At 49.8% G+C, this 21,302-nt stretch overlaps 2 protein-coding genes across 3 annotated transcripts; one reads left to right on the top strand and one right to left on the bottom strand.

Moving 5' to 3' along the window:
- Nucleotides 1-1,289: 1,289 nt before the first annotated feature.
- Nucleotides 1,290-21,118, bottom strand: LOC309887878 (uncharacterized protein). The gene is made up of 20 exons (XM_082779907.1): nucleotides 20,682-21,118; nucleotides 18,607-18,702; nucleotides 18,164-18,391; nucleotides 17,973-17,995; nucleotides 17,289-17,404; nucleotides 16,619-16,678; nucleotides 15,854-16,361; nucleotides 13,394-13,400; nucleotides 11,321-12,000; nucleotides 10,413-10,462; nucleotides 8,264-8,362; nucleotides 7,205-7,552; nucleotides 6,306-6,587; nucleotides 5,669-5,773; nucleotides 5,291-5,311; nucleotides 4,663-4,683; nucleotides 4,023-4,043; nucleotides 3,552-3,572; nucleotides 3,016-3,048; nucleotides 1,290-2,564 (listed from the first exon to the last, which is right to left on the bottom strand). Exons 1-20 carry the CDS (start codon nucleotides 21,102-21,104, stop codon nucleotides 2,047-2,049), a joined length of 3,660 nt encoding a protein of 1,219 aa, XP_082636033.1. The 5' UTR covers nucleotides 21,105-21,118; the 3' UTR covers nucleotides 1,290-2,046.
- On the top strand, nucleotides 9,127-12,237 carry LOC309887975 (butyrophilin subfamily 1 member A1-like). 2 transcript variants are annotated; one of them, XM_082780102.1, is made up of 4 exons: nucleotides 9,127-9,216; nucleotides 10,137-10,422; nucleotides 10,565-10,639; nucleotides 11,289-12,237. In XM_082780102.1, the coding sequence occupies exons 3-4, from the start codon at nucleotides 10,567-10,569 to the stop codon at nucleotides 11,807-11,809; spliced, it is 594 nt and encodes a 197-aa protein (XP_082636228.1). In that variant the 5' UTR covers nucleotides 9,127-9,216; nucleotides 10,137-10,422; nucleotides 10,565-10,566; the 3' UTR covers nucleotides 11,810-12,237. The 2 variants fall into 2 exon arrangements, with proteins under 2 accessions (XP_082636228.1, XP_082636227.1); XM_082780101.1 differs by having other exon boundaries at nucleotides 11,247-12,237.
- Nucleotides 21,119-21,302: the final 184 nt, after the last annotated feature.

Below are 21,302 nucleotides of genomic sequence, written 5' to 3'. Positions count from 1 at the left end.
CACGCTCTGTCAGGTCCATGTCTCTCCAGTTTAGAGACAAGGATATCATGGGGGACAGTGTCAAATGCTTTGCACAGTCCAGGTAGATGATGTCTGCTGCTCTTCCCCCATCCACCAATTCTGTAACCCCCTTGTAGAAGGCCACCAGATTTGTCAGGCACAAACTGCCCTTAGTGAGGCCATGCTGGCTGTCACCAATCACCTCCTTATTTTCCATGTCCCTTAGCAGAGTCTCCTGGAGGATCTTCTCCATGATCTTGCCAGGCACAGAGGTGAGACTGACTGGCCTGTAGTTCCCCAGTCTCGGCATATGGGACATCCCTTTGGTCAGTTAGGGTCAGCTGTCCCTGCTGCATCACCTTGTAGACTCTCACCCACCCTCAGCTTAAGTAGCACTTTATTTTGTCTGAAAAGAAGTCAGCTTCTTAAACCTAAAGTTGTTTCTAAGGAAAACGTCCTAATGTCTACTTAATTTACAGTCCAAATGTTTTGATACTTACAACTGTCCTACTCTAAATACTCTTACAGACAAAATGATTATAATAAGCCTGCCGGGATTATAAGCAGGGTTTTAAACTAGATGCAGATGGGGAAGGGGGATGTACATGTGAGTGATGGAAATGAACCTAGGAACACTGTCCCTTTAGGAAATACTTGTGAACTGTCTCAAAGCAATTTGGAAGGGCTCCTCTGAAAAGGTGATGAGACCGACAGCCCAGCTGAAGTGCCTCTACACCAATGCACACAGCATGGGAAACGATTAGAAGGAGTTGGAAACCATGGTACAAATAAAGAGACTTGGGGAGAGAGGTCAAGGGTTCAGGAGCACAAGTTGTGTACTTCTCTGTCCCTCTAGTTACAGGAAATAATGAGGGACATGATGAGCCAGCAGATTAGTAATTGGCTCCGAGCCTGGTGTCACCAGCAGGTGACCAGCAGAAAAGGGTTTTAGGATGGGACTTGGCAGGGTTCATTGACAGAGGTATGAAGGGGGGTGGGGGTAGAACCGGGGTCACTAGAAAGGAGTCTGAATGTAACATGCCAGTTCTTGTGGGTGAGAAAAGTGCTAGCAAGACCTTGCAGTCCTGTGTTTTGGTGAAGGATGAGGATGACACAGCAATTTGCAGAAAAGACACAAGGGTTGGTGAGAGGTTGGTAACTATGAAAGCACCTGAGTATGGTCAAGAGGGTATTAGGTGTTCTCCATCCCAAAAGGTGGCCCAGCTGAGGTGCATTTACACTAATGCACACAGTATGAGTAAAAAACAGGAGGAGCTGGAGGCCACCGTGCTAGTAGGAAACTATGATGTAGTTGCCATCATAGAAACCTGGTGGGATGATTCCCATGACTGGAGTGTGGCTCTTGATGGTTACAAACTGTTCAGAAGGGGTAGGTGAGGAAGGAGGGGAGGTGGAGTTGCCCTCTATGTTAGGAAGTGGATAGATGAGCTAGTTGCCTGGACTTGTGCTGTGGCCAGGGGGCTGCACAAGTACAGCCTGGGCAAGTTCTACTGCTGTGCTTTCATGGACTTCTGCAGGGTGAGGTGACTCGTGTCTCAGAAGTGTCTGCAACTTCCCCCTGCCTAAAGGATGTGGATGCAACAGCCGCAGGCACAGACATCTCATGCTGACTCACACATAAAAAAATCCTGCTAAAATAACTTTATTCTGTACTTTTTACAAACAGTCCCTGCTGAGGGAGTGTCTCTTTTCAGTGGAAGTGTTGCTCAACAGGTAGAGAAAGAGGATGAAAGGCCACTGTTACAAGCTGCAATCGGGGAAACCCATCATGTATAAGGGATTCTGTCTTCCCCATGAGAGAGGTGCAGCCCTGGGTCCACAGAGGTAGCACAATCTCCACCCTTGGAGACACTAAATTCACCTGAACAAAGCCCAAAGCTACCTAAAGTAGCTTTGAAGTTAGCTCTGCTGTGAGCAGGAGATTGCAGTGGAAACCTTTACAAGTTCCCTCCAACCTCCATCTTGCTATGAGTCTATGAACTATGGCAGTGCCATATGAAGCCTTCTCTTTCTCCCTTCCCTTCATCAGGGACACATTTTGAGCCACGTACCAGGACCCAGCCAGACCCATGGGTGGACTCTGAACCCATCGAATGATGCCAGTGGAAATGTGAAGATAGAATTCTTCTCATCAACACTGAAAAATGTCACCCGGCCCACTTCATAATCCAGAGAGACCCGGACCCGCGTGGGAGCCTGGCTTTCATGAAGGAGAGTGTGCTCAGGGGATGTGAAAGCTTTGAACTTCCCTGCCCAGTTCCCCACTGCCCAGATGCCCTCCTCCGGGCTGAACTGAATCTCGCCCTTCCTCTTCACATCTTCTCGAGAGACCCCTACGGCCCATCCTCCTCCATCCACCACCTCCACCTCCCAGTAGTATCTCCCTGAGGTGTAGCCTTCACAGCCCAGCACGCAGCGCCAGGGGTCAAATCTCTGAGGGAGGCTGGGGACGTTCTGCAGCTTGTCCTCTCGCTTCACGCTTTTGCAGTCATCAGACAGGACAAGGTCACAGTGGGCTGTGTCTGAATCCAGAACCACTGCCACTGTGGGACAGAGGGAGTCAACACGTTAGGGCAGAGCTCTCCCCAGGAGAGGCCTCTGCTGAGGCTGCCTCAGGAAGAAGAAAAAGGGTGAAGGCGACAGTTTGCTGGCTGTGGTATGGGAAGATGCACAAGCGATGGCATTAGTGTGAGGAGCAGAAAATGAACCAGAGAGATGACCCTGAGCACACAGGGAAGAGGACCATCAGCACACCTCCAGGCTGAAGAAGTCCTTGCATCTCTAAAGCATGGCCAGCGCTGCTCACTAAGGACCAGGACTCTTCAGATTTGTCTGAGAGTGGAACATGCACCAAGTGAATGAGGGGACTGAGTGCTGCACTGCAAAGTAAGCATCCCTGGTGCCACCAGCGTCACTGCAGGAGGGGAGTTGTCAGGAAGAGAAAGAAAAGCAGGGAAGATGATTCAGCCCCCTGGAAGACAGAACTTCAATTACCATTTTCGATAGGCACTGCGTATCTTCTCCATTCTTAAAACAAAAACAAAAGACAAAAACAAAAACAAACAAAAGAAAAATACTGATGAGAAGTAATCTGAACACCCTCGTGGTACTGGAATAGCTCAACATAATGATATGCTGGTGTAATTGCACATTTCCTGAACTGTAGCTGTATTTGTAAAAGTCATCTCACAGTGTGTAATTTCAAAACTTCAGTGTCTAGTTACATGGAAGTGCTTCTTCCATTCTGATAAATATGATCCCTTTGTCTGACCTCACACACATACTTATCCTCTGTTTGTACTTTGTGAAATGAAAGCAATTTTTTCTTGGTATAGAAGGATTACAGAGAGTAACATAAAAACACATACAGAGCAAAGGAAAACAATGTTTCTGAAATGAGTTCAGCATTTGCCACCTCTTCCTTTCCCAAAAGAAAAAAACAAAACTAGGCCATAAATGCAACACCCAAATGAGAAAATGAAAGTCTCTTACAAGGAAGTCTCTTACTAAGGAAGGAGAATGATACTCACCAAGCTCCTCAGCTTGTCTCTCTGCAAAACAAAATGCATGTAAATCATCACTAATGGGTTGTGGGATGTCGGCTTGGATATCACCTCTCCTGCAACCATCTGCCTGTGCAGGAGGCTGTACTTCTGCCGACCCCAGCAATGCAAAGCCCTTGAAGGGTGACAGTGCAGGTCCTGCTTCAGCCCAGGGCTGAGAGAGGTCCCTGAGAGGTCCCTCCCTGGCCAGGGGATGTGTCCCACAGCGCTGCCATCAGCTTACGGTGTGTGCAGGAAGCCCCCAGCATGCTCACCCTGCCACTGTTGTCAGCCACACCCCAACCCCAGATACCATTTTCAATCATCTTGCATTTTGGCGGTCTTAAATTCCCTCACTCTTTCTTTTCCCCACACTCTCAGTTGCTCTTAGGTTCGCTTCACGTCTTAAGAATATACAGTCAGTAAAAAGTCCTTTTTAAGGAAAGGAAGAAGACTCACCAATTTCAGCAGCACGGTGCCCTAAACAGCAAACAGAAGCACATCCCGGTTACTCTTTCCAATCACTGCCCTTGGATCCCAGCTAAGGGGCTGCACTGGTGAAGGGAGCTGTCCTGAAAGGACAGGTGCATGGATCTGTTCTCTCCTGGCATGGACTCCTAATTTCCCAGTGAGCTGAGCGGTATTTCTTTTCCCTATCAAACTGTAATGGCATCACTTTAGCAATGAGCAAGAGCTCCGTTTTAATAGCCAAAGGACTATTTATTGGTAATGAGCTGAAAACAAACAAATATATATTTATATTCCCTCTTCAAATGTTTTCTTATTTTTTAATTCCTTGGTAGTCAAACCATCCTTCTCTTGATAACAAAATTCTCAAGGGCTTATGTTTCCATAGTCATCCCCTAAAAAGCACAAACTTTTCAGTGCTACTTCACTGCTTAAGTTAAAATGAGTGTTAAAAAGCACTGACAGTCACTCAGGAAGAAAATTCCTACAATGTTACAGAGTGAATGTTCATATTATTGGCTATTTGGGGGAGGAAAGTCTTTGCCTAAAGAGAACATTTGAATTTAACGACAGGGTGAATAACAAGTTTTTGCAGAGGATTTCACCAGGGAAGACAGGGAGTGAGACTTACACAGTGCTGCTGCTTGCATTGCTGAAAAGCAAAAACAAAAAAGTGCATTACCACCCAAGTCAATTCCTTTTTCACTGATACACCTGTTGGGGCAGGGAGGGGGCTAAAATTGTTTCATGGTGGAAAAGCTGCGGCCCAAGGGTGTCTCCAAGTCCCTAGGGCAGAGGTCATTGCTGCATTGCTGGACACCAGCAGGTTTGCACAAGCAGGGGAGGAGCAGGGGTGAAATTTCACTCATTGCTGTGATGCTGTGTTACCATTCTGTTCCCACATTTTTGTTTTGTTTTGTTTTGTTTTAGTGCTGATACAAAGCTGTGTTCCTACAACATGAAATGTGTGATCCCCGATCGGAAAGAACCTGGATAGCCCTTTGCAAAGCAAAGACCACTGTTGATACAATATCTGTTCATGCTCTTTTTGATTCCGCCATGATTTTTCTTAAACTTTCAACACTATTTCACAGCTTTGTAGTTTCATCATTCCAGAAATGAATTTCATAATTTTCTATAGCTGCTAGGCAACCCATTTGCCTCCACCACTCCTACCCCTAAAATATGTCCCATCAAGTCTTCAATTGAAGGGAATTCTCCCATTTTCCAGTTTCTGGAAAACAGAAAGTGAAGCTTACCTATTTTTTTCTCATGCTGTCCTATGAAAGAGGGAAAGAAAGAAATGTCAGTCATTTAAAAAATCACCACTTCCAATGAGCTCTGATTAACTACAGCCACATTACAACCACACACAAGGCAGCAAGGCAGAGGTGTCTAAACGTGCTGCAGTGCCTTTGTGACCCACAGGCTCCCTGCCCCTTCTGCAAGACATCGGGATTTCTATTTCCTTTATCCCTCTGTATGATTTACATGATGGGGCACAGTCCAGAGGCGTCACTGAGCTCCAGGCTCAGGACCATCCTCATAGCCCAAACCTACCCATGAACCAGAACCAGAGGGGCTGAATAAGATGGTTTACAGAGCTCCCAGCCCCAAACACTGTACCAGGACTATACCTTTCCTTCTAAATAGATAAACGGCGATGATGAAAAGAGAGAGCACAGCAACCAGGACCACACCCAGGCCAATTTTCCAAGGATGGGCATTTTGGAAAAAGGGATCTGAAAAATAGAAGCCTCAAAGGGATTAGGTTACTCTGCAAGCAGAAAGAGAAAGCAGATTATTTCCATTTCATACAAGCCTATTCCAAGCATATCTGAATCTTATCTCTCTATATGTTTCATTGGTCAATATAGGAGCAGTAAAAGCCTGGGTTAACAGGGGTGTTAACAGGAACACTCGAGTAGAGAGCACTGCCATCAGGGGAAAGGTATTGGCCTGCTGGGGAAATAAATTCTCCCAAATTGTTCATCCCCAGTATAAGAATGAACCAAATTAGATCTGAAAACCACGTGATCTTGTGAAAATCTTATCATCGGACCAGGATTTTACAGCAGGTGAGATGGAGGTTTCACAAATGCTGCCCAAAACTACAGGGGGAAGGAAGTTGTTTGCAGTGGCAGCATGCAAAATGCACTCGATGCACCTCATACCCGGTGTGCAAGTGAACCTCAAATTTTCTGCCTACAGCACCTCCAAGAGCACTGATCCCCTGGAAACGTCACCAGGATGACGCTCCTGTCCTCTGCTTACCTGATATGTAGAAAGAGGACTCCTTCTCCTGGCTCTGCAGGGCAGGTCTGACCACACAGGCCACCTCCTGGCTTGCACTCCTGGTGAGGATGAGGATGCTCTCCATCGCAAAGAGGCCGCTCTCGTCCTGGGTGATGTTTTCTGAGAGGGAGGGCAGGTGCTGCCCACAGTGGTCCTGCCACAGCACCTGGGGCTGTGGGAACCAGCCGCCTGAGCGACATGCCACGCGGATGCCCCCGTCCTGGTAGTGCTCCAGCACGATGCGCGGAGCAGAGCCGCTGGCTGCAGGAAAACAGAGAACCCGGGTTATTGTGCGGATGGAGCTGTTCCACGGGATGCCAGGTCTGGGGGGAATAATGGGGTCTGCTTGATCCTCTACTGGCAAGAAGGGATGAGCCTCAACACAGGCAAATGCATGTTTTATTTAGGGCCATAGCAGCAGCTTAACCAGCATCACCAGCTGTTAGAGAGATGCACAGAGACCCCTCTTCCAGTCTTTTTCATATTACACAAAGCTCTGCCCTGGAACCTGCTACTTCAACAAATTAATCCTTAGGCCTGGATATTAAAATATAAACATATTAAACAAGGCATTCTTACTTTATTATCCATTGACTTTTTTTTTTTCCTACACCCACTTATATTAAGAAAATAAGATCAAGAACACTTGGGACATATCTCATGAGCTCTTCACAGCTGCTCAGTGGATGGTTTTATATCTCTGAGACAACTTGATTAACATTATCAACTGTAGCACTTGATAAAGACTTATTCCTAAAGCAAGCACCTGAAGTCGCTGCTGGGATGAAGGACTGGTAAGAAGAGCACTGGCTGCAAGGAAGCAAATCAGAGGTAACGGGCAGAGCCCCGCAGTGCAGACAGGGACACAGACTACAGACCTGTCACCTTCAGCTCCACCACAGCCTCGTCGTACTCTGAACCACTGCGGACAAAGCAAGTGTAAAGCCCTTTGTCAGACAGCTGGACACGGAAAATTCTCAAGTCCACGCTGCCATTGGTGAGGCCGTCTTTCAGCAGCTCCGTGCGCCCTTGGTACTGAACCATCTGGTCCCCGTACTGGTCCTGGCGCTCCTTGTAGCGATGCACAAAGGGTGTGAATTGCTCCCGAAACCAGGTCACCTCCATGTCCTGCACGCTCTGCGCCGGGGAGATGTGGCAGGGCAGCACCACGTCCTGGCCAACAGCCATGGCCACAGGGTCAGGGGGTCCCTTGACGCTGAATGTGGCTGGGAGAAAAAGAAGAAATGACCATGAGTTTGCTGTGGTGACAGCCCTGAAAACCAGCAGAGCTGCTCTGTGGCAGGGTAACCACAGCAGGTGAAACAGGAGGCAGGAGGGCTGGGAGCAGGACCTGGCCACCATCCCCTGCTCTGCCCTGCCCAAGGTCTTCAAACTACTGAAAGGATGAGTTGTTCTCAAGGGGACAAGATGCTGCTTGGGGGGAGACAGAAGTTTTGTCTTCTCTCTGTGCTGCCATGCAGCGCCTTTGCTTTTTTTTTTTTTTTTTTTTTTTTTTTTTCTCCCTCTTCTTTTTCCCTTTAATTAAGTTATCCCTATCTCAACCCGTGATTTTTTTTTTTATTATTTATTTCCAGCATACTTTCTTTTTCTAAGAAGGGGCAGTGAGAGAGTGGTTGTGGTGGAATCTGGCTGCCCAGCATGGTAAAAACCACCACAGCAGGAGAAAGGAGGAAGTGGCTGGAAGGTGGGTGATTGGAGAAAGCAGACAACTTGTGCACGTACAAAACTCAAATAGTTTTTAAAAGATTTTTTGTTGGTGGTCTTTCTCCCTTTATTGAATTGGTTCTGAAAAGGGTCCTGCTCCGTGCTAAACTGACCCTGCTCAGTGCTAAACCATTCACAGGGAGTGGCTCAGGAAAATATTCAGGCTGGAAGTGAGTACCGCAAGGATCAGCAGGAAACAGGGGAATCCATACCTGATTGAAGCTCACAAACATGGAAAACCAAACTGTAAGGGATAAAAGCCAGCAGAGAGCACTGGAGGTGGCAGCCAAAGACCATCCTCTTTGCTGGAGCTCAGCCTGGGGATGGAGAAGGAGAAGTTAAGGGAGAAAGGCAGAACAAAAGGGTTACGAGTAAAGATTTGAAAGGCAGAATATTATAGGGAATAATTTCCTTTTAAAGGAGTTTATTGGTGATTTCAGCACCTTTTTTATAATATCCAGGAAAAAATCTAAGATTAAATTGCCCAAGGTTGAAGTCAATTTTACATCATCAGTCTGACTTTGCCACTTTTTCATTGCATTAAAGGAGATGTTGTAGCTTTTCCTTCTTTCCCCATGTGGGAAATTTCTACAACTTTTCATACCACTTGGGTGCTTTGTGCACAAAGCAGCATGCACCGAGCAGTTACTTGAATATAGAGTTCCTTTTTTTATTTATTTTTATTTTTTTTTTTTAGTCAGCCCTGAATAAGAGCTGGGAACATGCAGGATGGCAAGGAAAAACTCAGACTGAATGCCCCTGGGGCTGGGGCCACGCTTCTCCCCCAGCCCAAACTGGGGATGTGATGAGCAGGAGGTCTCAGAACGGAGGGGAACACAACAACAGCAGCCCGAACAGCCCACCCTGGCCCCAAGCTTACCTCTCCCTCTGTCCCGGCTTTGCTGGCAAGGGATGAAGCACATGGGTGGTCTCGTCAGGGAGCAGGAAGCAATTTCTCTGTGCAATCTCAATGAGATGTCACTGCCGGCCTGTTGCCTGTTTCCTCTTGCGCCACCTCCGCTGGAAAATGAAAGTAACCGAGAGATGTGGTCATTTCTTGTCAATGCTTTTGCTCCGGAAACACTCCCTTCCAGCCCTGCTCTTCGGCTGCATCCCCATGCCCCAGCTCGGTCCGGCCCCAGCATCTGGGAGGCGAGAGCATCAGGTGGGGCTGCTCCGGGACCTGCCAAGGGTGACAAGGGACAGGGGGAAGCAAAACACACAGAGGCACAAGCCCCAAACTGTAACGGAGATGATAACATGAAATAAATCCATTCATGCCGATTGGTAGAGTGAGAACAGCTATTCCCAGGACTTTGTTGAAACAGGATGGAAAAGAAAAGGGGGAGGCAATAAACGAAGCATTCAGAGACACTGCCTGGCAGATGTGATAGCAGCAATAATTAAAACAGCTTTGTAATTCACAATAGTTGTGGGGCTAGCAAGAAATTGCAGGCACCGCTTCAAAGAAGGACCAGCCTGGCCTTTGCAACTCATAAAGATGCAAACATGGGAGGTTGCAGGCACTGGGGGGGAAGGGGGTTCAGAAGAAGCATGTGAAGGGTGGAGGACTCTTTTTTTTTTCTTTTTTTTTTTTAAATCCAGTCCTGAATAAGAGCTGGGAACATGCAGGATGGCAAGGAGAAACCCGGACTGAGTGCCCGGGGGCAGGGGCCACGCTTTTCACATCGCTTCTAGGCATGTGAAAAGCTGCCTGGAGAAAGGGGAGGTGGGATGCAAAGCCCGGCACCCACTGTCCCCCACTCCCCTGTTTACCAGTAGAGCAACTGAGGCAATGCATGCCCTGAAAACATCTCCCCCCATAACCCACTGGCAGAGTGATAAATCTGGAGAAGCCTGTAAGGAGCATGACCTGGCTGTTGGTCTGTGGATGGTGTCCCCAGGGCACCCAGGTCCCCAGGGCACCCCCAGCACACCAGAGATGAGCGCAGGGCACCGGGCCCAGGAGGGCTCAGAGCAGCCTCTGCCAGCAGCGCAGGGGACTCTTATCACCAACCTGCAGCTGGCCAAAGGGAGGGAGATATGGCAATTCCCGTGATGTAGTAACTGCATTTCTACAAACAGGACAGGGGCACTGCAGGAGCGCCAGGAGGGAACTCCTGAAGGAAGATGAGCAAAACGAGTGTTAGATGAGGCCACGCAGCTGCTGGCAGCTCCAGCTGCAAGGAGCAGACGGTGCCAGACACCCAGCGGTGCTCTCCCAGCCATCCAGCTCCTCTGGGGTTCAACCCACTCACTCGAACAAGGTGGGAAACACTGCAAGTCCAGTCCAGCCAAGATCTGCTGAGGTCAAGGGAGTAGAGAGCAGACTGAAGATGTTCAGACCCATCTGAAACCTACCTTCCCACAGGTGAGTGCTAGCTCTGGCTTCTTCATCACTACCTCTGCATCTGGGGAACAGGGACCCCTTTATCATCTTCACGTGGTCTCTATGTCTTGCAATTTCCACTTTCAGCAGGGAATACATCTCTCTTTCTGGTACTTTTCTGCAGGAATGCTGGTGTCCAGTATGGAGATAGAAGAGATGGAGACCCTGGCCAATGAGGTGGAGGAGGGGGGTGGAAGAGGTGAGTTTTTAGAGGGTAACTGCCGTGTTTGGGAGAAAATTGTACCCTGCTTCTTCTGTGGAGGAGCCAGTTAAGGTCGAGGCACTTGGGGCTTGTCCCAGCCAGGGCTTGTCATGGGTTTGAGATGTGGTGGCTGCACTGTCCCCAGCTGGATTCCTCTAGTTTATCTGTAGACCCACCACCACCACCACAGACACCTGAGCTGCCATCCTTGGCTCTCTTCATTGCCCACAGAGAAAGAGGAATCTGAGGTCATGGGTTATTGGTCTTGGGGTCAATCTCTGTCACAGTGTGTGCTGGTTTTTGCCCCCACATGCCCATTTCTCTCTTGTATCACCACAGAAACCTGCATGCAGGCCCAGGTGTCTGCACAGCAGATGTGCACCCCAACGCTCAGGTGCACTGTCCTTAGGAAAAAATCAGGGTCCCCTTGGCCAGGAACCATAAAGACAGTCCAGAAGAGGGCAGGAACAGGGCAGAACTGAGTCTGGGGCAGTCCAACACAAGGGGGAGGGGGTTCTGGCCAGGGGGAAGATATCTTTCCAGTTCTTTTCCCATCCCTCCTCTTGCTGCGGTGGGCACAGCCCTGATGCACCCCCTGACTCAGGACAGGCTGCCTGTCCTGAGCGGCTTCTCCTCTTGTCCCCAGCGGATGTGACCCTGGACCCAAACACTGCCAACCCCTTCCTCATCCTGGCTGATGATGGGCGAGACGTGAGGCGTGGGGACACGTGGGCGTTGCTGCCCGACAACCCCGAGCGGTTCGACACGGAGCCGTGCGTGCTGGGGGGCCGGGGTTTCACCATGGGGCAGCACTGCTGGGAGGTGGAGGTGGCCGAGGGGGGCGACTGGTGGGCTGCGGGGGTGGCCCGGGAGTCTGTCAGGAGGAAGGGGGTCCTCAGTTTTACCCCCGAGGAGGGGATCTGGGCCGTGGGGCAGTGGTTTGGACAGTACCATGCTTTTACCAACCCTGACTGGACACCCCTGCACCTCGCCCAGGTGCCCAGGGCCATCCAGGTCTCTTTGGACTTGGTGGGCAGGCAGGTGGCGTTTGCTGATGCTGAAAACGAAGCCCCGATCTTTGCTTTCTGCCTGGCTTCATGTCCTGAGGAGAGGCTACACCCGTGGCTCTGGGTGGGGATGGACTCGTGCCTCAGGCTGTGCCCCTGATGTGGAGGACGACCAGAAGAAAGACGAATGCCGTGGCCTTGGATCACGGTGCTGGGAGCTGGGAGCATCGTGTGTCCTTGCTGTTTTTTCCTCACACAGTCCGTCTGGCCAATGAATGGGAGAAATGGAAGGTCCTGGAGATGGACACCACCAAAGAAGCTCCTTTGTCCTGCTCGACCCCACAGCAGGGACTGCAGAGACAATGGGGGTATGGGGATTTGAGGCACAGAGGAGCTTGGTGCAAGGAGGCCCCAAGGCCAAGATGTGGTGTTGAGTGCTGGGACACTGTGGAGCAGGTTCATGCAAGGCCATGAGAAATGCATCGGGTCCAAACGCCTTAAAAATTTCCAAGTACCGTGTCTGGCTTTCTTTAATTAAGCTTAATGATTAAGTCAAAAAAAAAAATAAAAACATATTTGGGTGCTGGGCCTCATGATAACACTTATCTTTTCCATACATCCAAAACTTCTCCCTGCCTTATTTCCAGCTCTCACTGGCATCTGCTTTAGGCACATGTGTTTTCTTTCACATTTCTCACAGCAGAAGACTAGGAAGAGCTGTAGGCACATGTGAAGGGTAGTGAGCAAGAAACTGATTGAGGTGTCTCAATCCCATGGGCCAGATAATTCCCATAGATCTACCAGTTTTGGATCTTCTTCCTCCCCCCATCTCGGTCTCCTTTTCCTCATCTCCTGTAGATTCTTTCAGCTGGTCAAAAACACACAGGCCACTTGTGGAAAAAATAGAAAGGACAAGGGAAAGGGAAGGCAGTTTGAAGTGGAAGCATTTTATCTTCCACTCTGCTCCCCTAAACTTTATCTACAAAAAACATTTACCAGTTAACAGAGCCTTCGGCCTCCTTGGGACTTTAGCTGCTGTATGTTTCTTTGCAGAAGTTTTGCCATAAAAATAACCTGTTTTCAAGGATGTGAAACTGTAGGGCTAGACTGAGAGAAAAAAAATCCTAATTCTATAACAATAGAGTCAATGTTTTTCATCTGAGAAAGATCAGAGAAAGATTTTCTGGGTGTAGAAAAATTTCAGCCTCTCCCATGAATAACTCAGAGGCAATCTGTTCAGGGAAATCCTACTGCTAGAAACTGATCTTTTACACAGTTTCGTCAACAGAAGCAGTCAAGGCTGAGATGTAACAGGAAATTAAACTTTCTTCCTTGTTTGCCAAGAATCTGCTGCTGGGGCCAAGAAAACACATGAATGTCGGGAAAGGATTGTTAAAGATGCACACACGTCCTCTCCAGCTGCAGCAGCTGCAGCAGCTGCAGCGAGCCCACCTGGGCTTTCCAGAACTTTTATTTTCCTGGAGAATACAGGAAAATCAGAAAGTTGTTTTCTCTAATCTTTGAAAACTGCTTTGCATTTCCACCTCACCTCAAATAAGTTTGCCATGAAATGGTTAATGTACAGAATCACACCCCTCTCTCCCCCCTTTGCTAGGAGCTGTTTTATTTCTTTTATTTCTATGTCCATACAATATGACTATTAAATATTAGCCAAGAAAATCTGTGCAGATTGTCTGACAAGTGCTGACTTAAAGCAGTCAGTACCAGCACAGCTGAATCTCACCTGAGAGCTGCAAAGGTGATGGGACATGGGCCTAATTTTACAAGACTGATTAGCTGCAGGTGTACAGCAACCAACACTGTGATGTGGGGTCCAATCTGTGATTGCATCTCATCCAAAAGGATTGTGGCCGGGAAGGAATTACTGGTAACTGTCTTGATGATGTACGGCGCTAGGGTGGGATTCATGAGCCACAGACCTGTAGGAAATGGCAGGTGACTCTTACACAGGATGGGAAATCAAATCCTGGCAAGCTAAGACAGCAGCTTCCAACTTTGAAACATCCAGCTGTGACTTTATTTGAACGTACCTTCTGCCTTCAATCTCTTTTGAGAGCATGGCAGTTGTTTGAGCCTTGGTCTACCAGCCTGTTGTGCAGACAGCAGATACGTAAGCTTATGTTACCACAGGTAAAGCTGGAAAAGGGGACCTCTGGGCAGAGATGCTAAACCAGACAAGTCTCTCCCCATCACCTGCAGGGTCTGGAGGAGCACAAGTCCTGCTCTGCTTCACGGGCAGAGTTTGAGCTGCCCTCTCCTGCCCTGTGGGACACTGCAGCCTGTGTATGCATGTACTTGGTAGGGAAGGGTGGGAGGGGATGAAGGTAGGGATAAGGGAAGGAATAGCAGAGCCCAAAGTGATGTCAACCCATTCCAGCATCTTCTCCCTTTCCGAGATCTTTTTGGGGCATGGTGTTCAAAGGACATGCTTGTCCCCACAATCAGGGACCTTGTTTTGTCCTCGTCTGCTATCTCCTCCTCTTAGGAGAAGATGAGGCTGCGGTGGCAGCAAGGCATGGGCAGCAGCATTGGTCTCCCTAAGATACTCCAGTAGCTGGGAAGACTCATGGCACGAGGTCAGGCAGAGTTAACCTGCCTCAAGAGTGAGAGGATGGGCTTACCAACCTCTGGCACTGCACAGGGAGGGGTGACACCCCATTGCACCCGGGCACCTTTGGAACAGAAGTCCAGCAAAGCAACCATTCAAGGAACCGACCCCGAAAGCAGGGGCAACTCTTGCTCCTGGCAGGGCACAAAGGAGGAGCCAATCCTGGGAGGAAAGGACAGGGTCTCCCTGCAGCCTCCCAGCACATCCTCAGCTCCTGGTGCCAAAGCTGATGTTGTGCCCATGTTGTGCTCACCTCTGCCGGGGACCATGGCTCCGTGTTTCCACAAGCACATCAGAGGGAAAGTGAGAGCCTTCAGGTGGAACAAGAAGGCAGCCTGGTGTGAGCGTGGGGAAAGCTGGAAGCAAACCTCACAGCAGCAGCGCTGACAAATCCAGGTCACCGTGGGCATCTGCAAGCCAGCAGGGCGTCCGACCACGGGGCAGGTAGGAGGGGGGGCTTCACCTGCAAAGCCTCCAGAGCAAGCTATGACTTTCACAAGTGCTTTTTTCACAAACTGTATTAAAAGTCCACGGCTGTTTTTGTTTGTAGCATTGCTCCCTTTTGCCTTTCTTTGAATCTCATTCCTTCTGCAGGCTCCAGCACCCAACCTCCCTTTTGCATGTCAGCTCTTTGAACAGGAACTGATGGAGCTAAAACATTTAAAGCCCTTTGAATCTACCAACAAGGTTTTTTGGGATGTGATTTAGCTGCGTGTTTGTTTGACCAGCATTTGAACTTTGATTATTTATTGGTTATTTGTATAACTTTGTTTTATTCGTGATTATTTATATTTTTAGTTTCTACCATGCAACACCATAAATCCCAGCACTGCTACAAATCTGCAAGTCTCTAAACAGCAATTCCTCTAGTTTGTTCCTACACTTCAGCAAATTCCTGGTAGTAGTTCCGTGGTTGGAAAAGATCTAAACCTCTAAATTTTCTTTCCAAAAGCCCATCACAACCAGGGAAACAAATCAAGTAGTCAAACACTGAAGAATTATCAGGTACATTAATACGTTGAAAAGCAGTGATTATAATTCAACCGATTAAATTATTTTGAAATGTAAATCCTACTCACACCTCCCATAGAAATGAATGTTGACTTGTGGTTTCATGAGCTAAGAGAATCAAATCAGGCCCACCACAGGGACAACACATGGAGGCTGACTGGGCTTCAGGGCTAAAGAGCAAGTGTCACCCCATGGCTAGGTGGGCTGTTGAGCAAGTTTTTATTCTCCTTACCCATCTACTTATCTCCTCAAGTAAAAGTATACTATCAGTAGCTACTCCAATGCCACTGCTATGCCCCTCATTCCCCCTCGAGGCCTCCATAAATAAAATCTCCCCAGAAATTGTCATTCTTCACCAAGAGCCCTTCTCCACTGGAGAAGCCCACGGACCTCTGCTCCAGAGAGGCTCTCCACGGGCAGGCAGATGAGTTCAACTGCCTTTGAGGATCACGGTAGGAGGCTTGCTAATGGGCAGGAGTCCCAAGGGCTAGCGAGATGGGGGTGCAAGAGGCCAGCGTGGCCACAGTGCAGCCTCCTCAGAGGACTGTGCTTCCTCAGCCTCACAGTTTGAGCTGGGACCCCTTCCCCACCCAGAACCAGGGGTAGATTCGCTTTCCTGAAAACGTGGCTTGCAGGAAAGTGAAAATTGTAGCCTCGTTGTCTGCATTGACAAACGTCACCCGCCCCTCTGCATGGTTCAGACAGACCCGTACCCTGCGGGGGACCATGCTGGGGAGGAAAGGGGTGGGAGTGGGGGAAGTCAGAGCCTGGAACTTCTCCTTGTACTGCCCCACTGCCCAGATCCCCCCCACGGGGTTCATGTCAATCGGTCCCTTCCTCCTCACAGACTCCAGGGCCACCCCCACAGCCCAGCAGGACCCACGGCCCACCTCCACCTCCCAGCAAGGTCGCCCTGAGTCGAATCCCTCACAGCCCAGCACGCATGGCCATGGGTCAAACCGCTTCGGGTTGTCAGGCCGGTGTTGCTGCGTGGCTCCCTGCATCACACTCTTCCGATCTTCTGATAAGATGAGCCGTGACTGAGCTGTGTCTGGATCCAGAGTCACGTTCACTGCAGAAGAGAGGTCAGGTCAAAGCACTGGGGGTAGAGACCAGTCCTGGGAAGAGTTTCACCATGCTGGGGACAAGTTTGGTCCTATTTGGAAGGAAAACAGGCGGTACCTTTCTTCCAGAACATGCTGATCTCAAAGTGAAGAGCAGCTCTGCACGCTAAGCCAAGCTACGCAAAGATTCACTGCTTCCCCCCAAATGGCTGTTGAATCCCTTGCAAGCAGGGTTAATGTTAGGAGGCTCCCCAGCACAACTCACCTTTTGTGTACAGGCCCTGTGACTCTTCCCCTTCCTCCCTCAGAGCAGTTGTTGAAGCATCTGAAAGGGAAATGGAGCCCAGAGATCAACTCTGACATCTGGATAATAATGCCAGTCCTGGGAGGTGCTCTGGGGAGATCAGCTCCAGGGAGTAAGCAGAGATGCTACATCCCTCTTTCCCAGCACATGCACTACTTGCTCTGCTCACCTCCTTCTCCAGTTGGAGTAGGAAAGGAGGACCTAAAGCAGCAGGACCAAAAATGTTTGGTGCTACCTAGTATGAAATGGACACTGACATACTGCAGTACATCCAGAGGGTCACCAGGATGGTTTGGGCTGGACAAGATGAAGTATGGGGAACCACTGAGAACTGGGTTTGTTCAGCCTTAAGAAAAGTAAAGGCAAGATCTTTTTGATGCCTATAGTTATTTAATGGGACAGCAGGGGCAGGCTCTTCTTGGTGCTGCACAGTGATAAGGACAAGAGGCAGCAAATAAACTTGGAACGTGAAATTCTTGCTAGATGCACTAAAAAAAAAAAAAAAAAAAAAAAAAAGGGAAGGGAAGGGAAGGATATTCAGCTTTATCTCCCTTCTGCAGGGCATTGCCCACCCCCTTCTTTCCACCCCTGGGGCATTTCTCTGATCTCCTCTGGGATCCCTTCCTTGTACCTTGGAGTTTTCTTGCTGTCTCTTCTAGTTCAGGAGGTTTTTCTGAGCAGACACCAGCTGCCTTTTCCAGATTGTGGCTCGTCCACTCCTTTTGCTGGAATTTTCCCTTCTCACACCTGGAGATGTACAAGCCACAGCATTTATCTTCCTCCGTCAACTCAATCTCCTGTTAATGCCAGTTGCTAGAGACCTTTTCCTAGCTGAACGGCTCTGATGCTGGATCCGTTACCTCCAGAAAATTCATTCCAATTCAGCTCTACACAGTACAGCGAGAAAAGAGACAGCAGGTCTCATTGGCTAGGCCACTGCTCCGTCCTGATGCTCTAACAGCTGATTCAGTTCCTATTATGAGTGCTGGTGCTGGTGTCCTCAGTCACTCTGTCCCTTCAGAGCAAAGCTGCATTTGCTCTGGTCTCTGTGCCTTAGTATTACTAAACATTGGTCTCATGGAGAAGACAGCCAGGCTCACAACCAGAGACCTTAGAAATGAAATGTCCTCTGCAAGTGCTTCCTCAAGAATTGATCTTGTTGTCAGAGCCATACGACTTCATCAACTTCTGTAAAACTGAAATATGAACATTTTTGGGGCATCCCTGGCACGTGAGGAATCTGTCTTTGTTTTGGGGCAGGAATCTTTGCACCCCCAAAGTCATATTGTAATATACAGGAGAAAAAGGTACATACCTGCCCAGAATGTCACCAGTATCCTAGATGGGAGAAAGACAGAAGCAGCTTAATGCTATTTATCCTGTACACAATTCTCACATTCCTGTTACACCAGCATCTACGTAAAATTAGCCTGCTGTGTGTTTCAAGTCTGCTGGTACCTCAGATCTGTTTGTTAAGACAGTGCTGGTGTTTCTAGTAGACCTCACCTGTGGGAACTCACATCCTGAGAGCTGAGACTCCTCCTTCTCCCTGATCAGGCCATCCAGCTGAAAAATCCTCTTGGACAATTTATCAGCATTTTCCTTCACTCTCATTTCAATCTGCCTCTCCAGCTCTCCCAACCGAGCCGTCAGCAGGCACTCTTGTTCCTCCAGGTATTGGTGCAGCTGCTTGAATTCAGACGCAATCTTCTGCCTCTCTGCTTTTACTTTATCCTTTATAAGCAGAAACAATCCTCTCAAAGTGGGGTGGGACCACAAAGAGTAATTAAAAGGTGGGTTGGGCAGTAGTTAAAAGTTATCTTTTACTTTCCTGATGTGCATATTGTGCACCAACAGCTGGACACAGTGATTTCATATCCAAGGGCCAAGAATCAAATTTTCCCCACCCTTCCCAAATACATTTCCTTCAGGTAGCCCCGTGCACCTACCAGATAGCCCTGGCAGGTACATCGCTCCTTCTTTAGCTGTTCCTCCAGCTCTCCTCTCTCTCTCCTGAGGCTCTCTAGCTCAGACTGGTTTTGCTCCTGGAGGGAGAGAAATCCTTTAGGTGCTCCCCACCACATGTATCCAAAAAAACAGCTTATTCACTGGGGCGAACATACACAGCCTCTGGCACTGAGTCAGCCTCATTTCCTGCTTGAACAACCAAGAGCATGGCTATCAAAGCAGAACTGGGCAGCAAAAGGCAATGTCATGTCCCTGCCACCCCACAAAGCAACTCTCTCAGAGTTTAGGGTTCGACGTGCTTGTTGGGGGCAGGCTAAGTGCAGGCATGGTGCTGTCAAGTACCATTTTGCAAGTGTATGGAACTGGGGACTGTAAGGGTATGTGGTAGGACAGCACCTGCTCCTTTATGGGCATCTGGTCAAGAACCTTTTCACTGCAAAAAGGGGACAATAAGAAAAGCAGGAAGCCATAAGCAAGAACACCCAGAAACACAAACCAGACAGAAAAACATGAGACAAAGACTGGGAACAAACCTGGTCAGTCACAAACATATGGGCTGCTCAGAAAGGGCAGGTAAACCGCAACTTAGCAGCTAATGAGGGTGCTGCCCTGAGGGCACAGGGTGCTCACAGGTGTGGGAATGAGCAAACTGATGAGGGAGCTGCAGGGAGACGGTGAGGAGCAGGCAGAAAAGGATATAAAAGGGGCCAGCTGCATGTACCACAGGGCTGGCTGGTGTACTGGCCTGAGTGAGCCCTGCATGTGATCACTGCAGTCTGTCTTGTCTTCTAATTAAATCCTTTAATTCATTAAATCTGCATAACCACACTGTCTGTCCTGAGTGCATGAGTGCTAAGGACCAAGTGTCAGCTACTGGGGCAACTGGCATGGGTGGGTTTGGTGCCAGCTGCTGCAGTTGGATGGGGTGTAGGTGCCCCAGGGCTGCGGTGGCAGCTGCTGGAGTGTGTGTGTGTTGGGGGGGGGGGTCTCAGCCACCAGCACTGGTGTGGGAACACCGTGTGTCCCCAAAACCAGCTCACGGGGGATCAGTATGAGTCCCCAGGCAGGGCACCAGCTGCTGGGCAGGCAGGTGCTGGGCCAGTGCTGTGCAGGCAGTGGTGGCCACATCCCTTAGCAGGGACCATAAGGAAAGGAGAAGCTGTGCATGGGATTCCTGCCTCTTACCGTGGGGATGGGGGGAAGGACACGCTGGTTGCTATGCATTTTGCTCCTCCTTTAAAGAAAATAAGCAACTTCTGTGCAGTCCAAGTCTCTCACTAGAGGAAGTCTGGACCCCCAGTGAATCTGTGCTTCTGCACAAATCCTGGATGTCTAAGGAACACCACAGAGGAAAGATATATCTAAACTTAAATAATCATATAGATTTAGTAATTGCAGCAACAGTTTTGTGGGAGGAAGACAGCCAAATGCAAAGCACAGAGCGATAAAAAATTCCCTTGGAGTGAGAAGCCACAAATCAATAGAATATTAAAGGTTATTATAACCACTGCCACCACCCTGGTCTGGGAGACAGCAACACACTGAGGGGCACCGGAGAGCCCACGGGGGCAGCAAATGATTAACATCACATATGCCAACCATCTACCAGAGTCCTGAGGACAGAATTCCATTACGAAAACATGGTAAGCGTTTAGGGAAGGTGAAAAGAAGCGAAGAGAGAAGGTGCAGTCACGGGGTGAACTTGCAGGGAGCGTGGCCTTTTGCTGACAGATTGCAAAGCTCAGAGGCATGTAGATGTAAAATCGTAATTTGCAAGCGATGTGTGAGAAAGCTATGAGCAGAACGAACCCCGGAATGGCCGAGGTTGGAGGGGATCTCTGGAGATCTCCTGGCCCAAACCCTGCACCAAGCAGAACCCCATAGCGCAGGAGGGTGTCCAGGCGGGTGCTGGCTATCTCCCGAGGAGGCTCCGCAGCCTCCCTGGGCAAGACTCACACAACACAGGGCTGAGCCACGGCCGCACAGGCTCTGATAGAGCCCGGGCACCAAAGCGGGTACTGGGGGTGCTCCGGAGGCCTCCCTGGCTCCCCCTCACCTGGTGGGGCTCTGCGGTCCGGCCGAGCCGCCTGAGCCCGGCCGCGATGTTGCCCAGCTGCCGGTTGGGCCTCAGGCTGCGGCTGGGCAGGGTCTGGCGGCACTGGGGGCAAGAGGGAGCCCCAGCGGATCTCGCCCAGCACAGGCCGATGCAGGCCTGGCAGAAGTTGTGGCCGCAGTCCAGCATCACCGGGCTGCGGAACAGATCCAAGCAGATGGCGCAGGTCGCCTCCTCCTGCAGCTCCGCTGCCGCCTCGCTGCCGCCTGCCATGGCCGCGGGGCCCAGGGTGCGGCTCCCAGCTTGGCTCTGGGGCTCTTTCGCTTTCGGAACCGGGAGGGGAGCCCGGGGTGGCGGCGGTGCCTCACGGCTGCGAGATCCCGACAGCTGTGGGACCTCCCCCCCGTGCCTTCGGGAAACTCCCATGACTTCAGGACCCCCCTCCTGGCTTTGGGACCTCCCCCATCCCTTCAAGACCCTCCAGTGCCTTCGGGACCCTCCGGTGCCTTTGGGACCCCCCTTGTGGCTTCGGGACCCCTCCGTTTCTTTGGGACCCTCCTGTCGCTTTGGGACCCCTCTGTGCCTTCGGCCCCCCCACCCCCCCCACCCCGTGACTTTGGGACC

Source organism: Aythya marila (genome assembly GCF_965140915.1).
Source record: "Aythya marila genome assembly, chromosome: 27".
Lineage (NCBI taxonomy): Eukaryota > Metazoa > Chordata > Aves > Anseriformes > Anatidae > Aythya > Aythya marila.
This window is presented reverse-complemented; position numbering and strand designations above follow the sequence as displayed.

Bases quoted from the DNA above. Each gene is read 5' to 3' on its own strand.
- LOC309887975 (XM_082780101.1), top strand. From the start codon at position 10,567: ATGCTGGTGTCCAGTATGGAGATAGAAGAGATGGAGACCCTGGCCAAT. The intron at 10,640-11,246 runs GTGAGTTTTTAG...CCCCTGACTCAG, and splicing joins GGAGGAGGGGGGTGGAAGAG to GACAGGCTGCCTGTCCTGAG.
- LOC309887878 (XM_082779907.1), bottom strand. From the start codon at position 21,104: ATGGGAGTTTCCCGAAGGCACGGGGGGGAGGTCCCACAGCTGTCGGGA. The intron at 18,392-18,606 runs GTAGGTGCACGG...CTGCTTATAAAG, and splicing joins GTACCTGCCAGGGCTATCTG to GATAAAGTAAAAGCAGAGAG. The intron at 6,588-7,204 runs GTCTGTAGTCTG...GTTTTCCTGCAG, and splicing joins GGTGGAGCTGAAGGTGACAG to CCAGCGGCTCTGCTCCGCGC.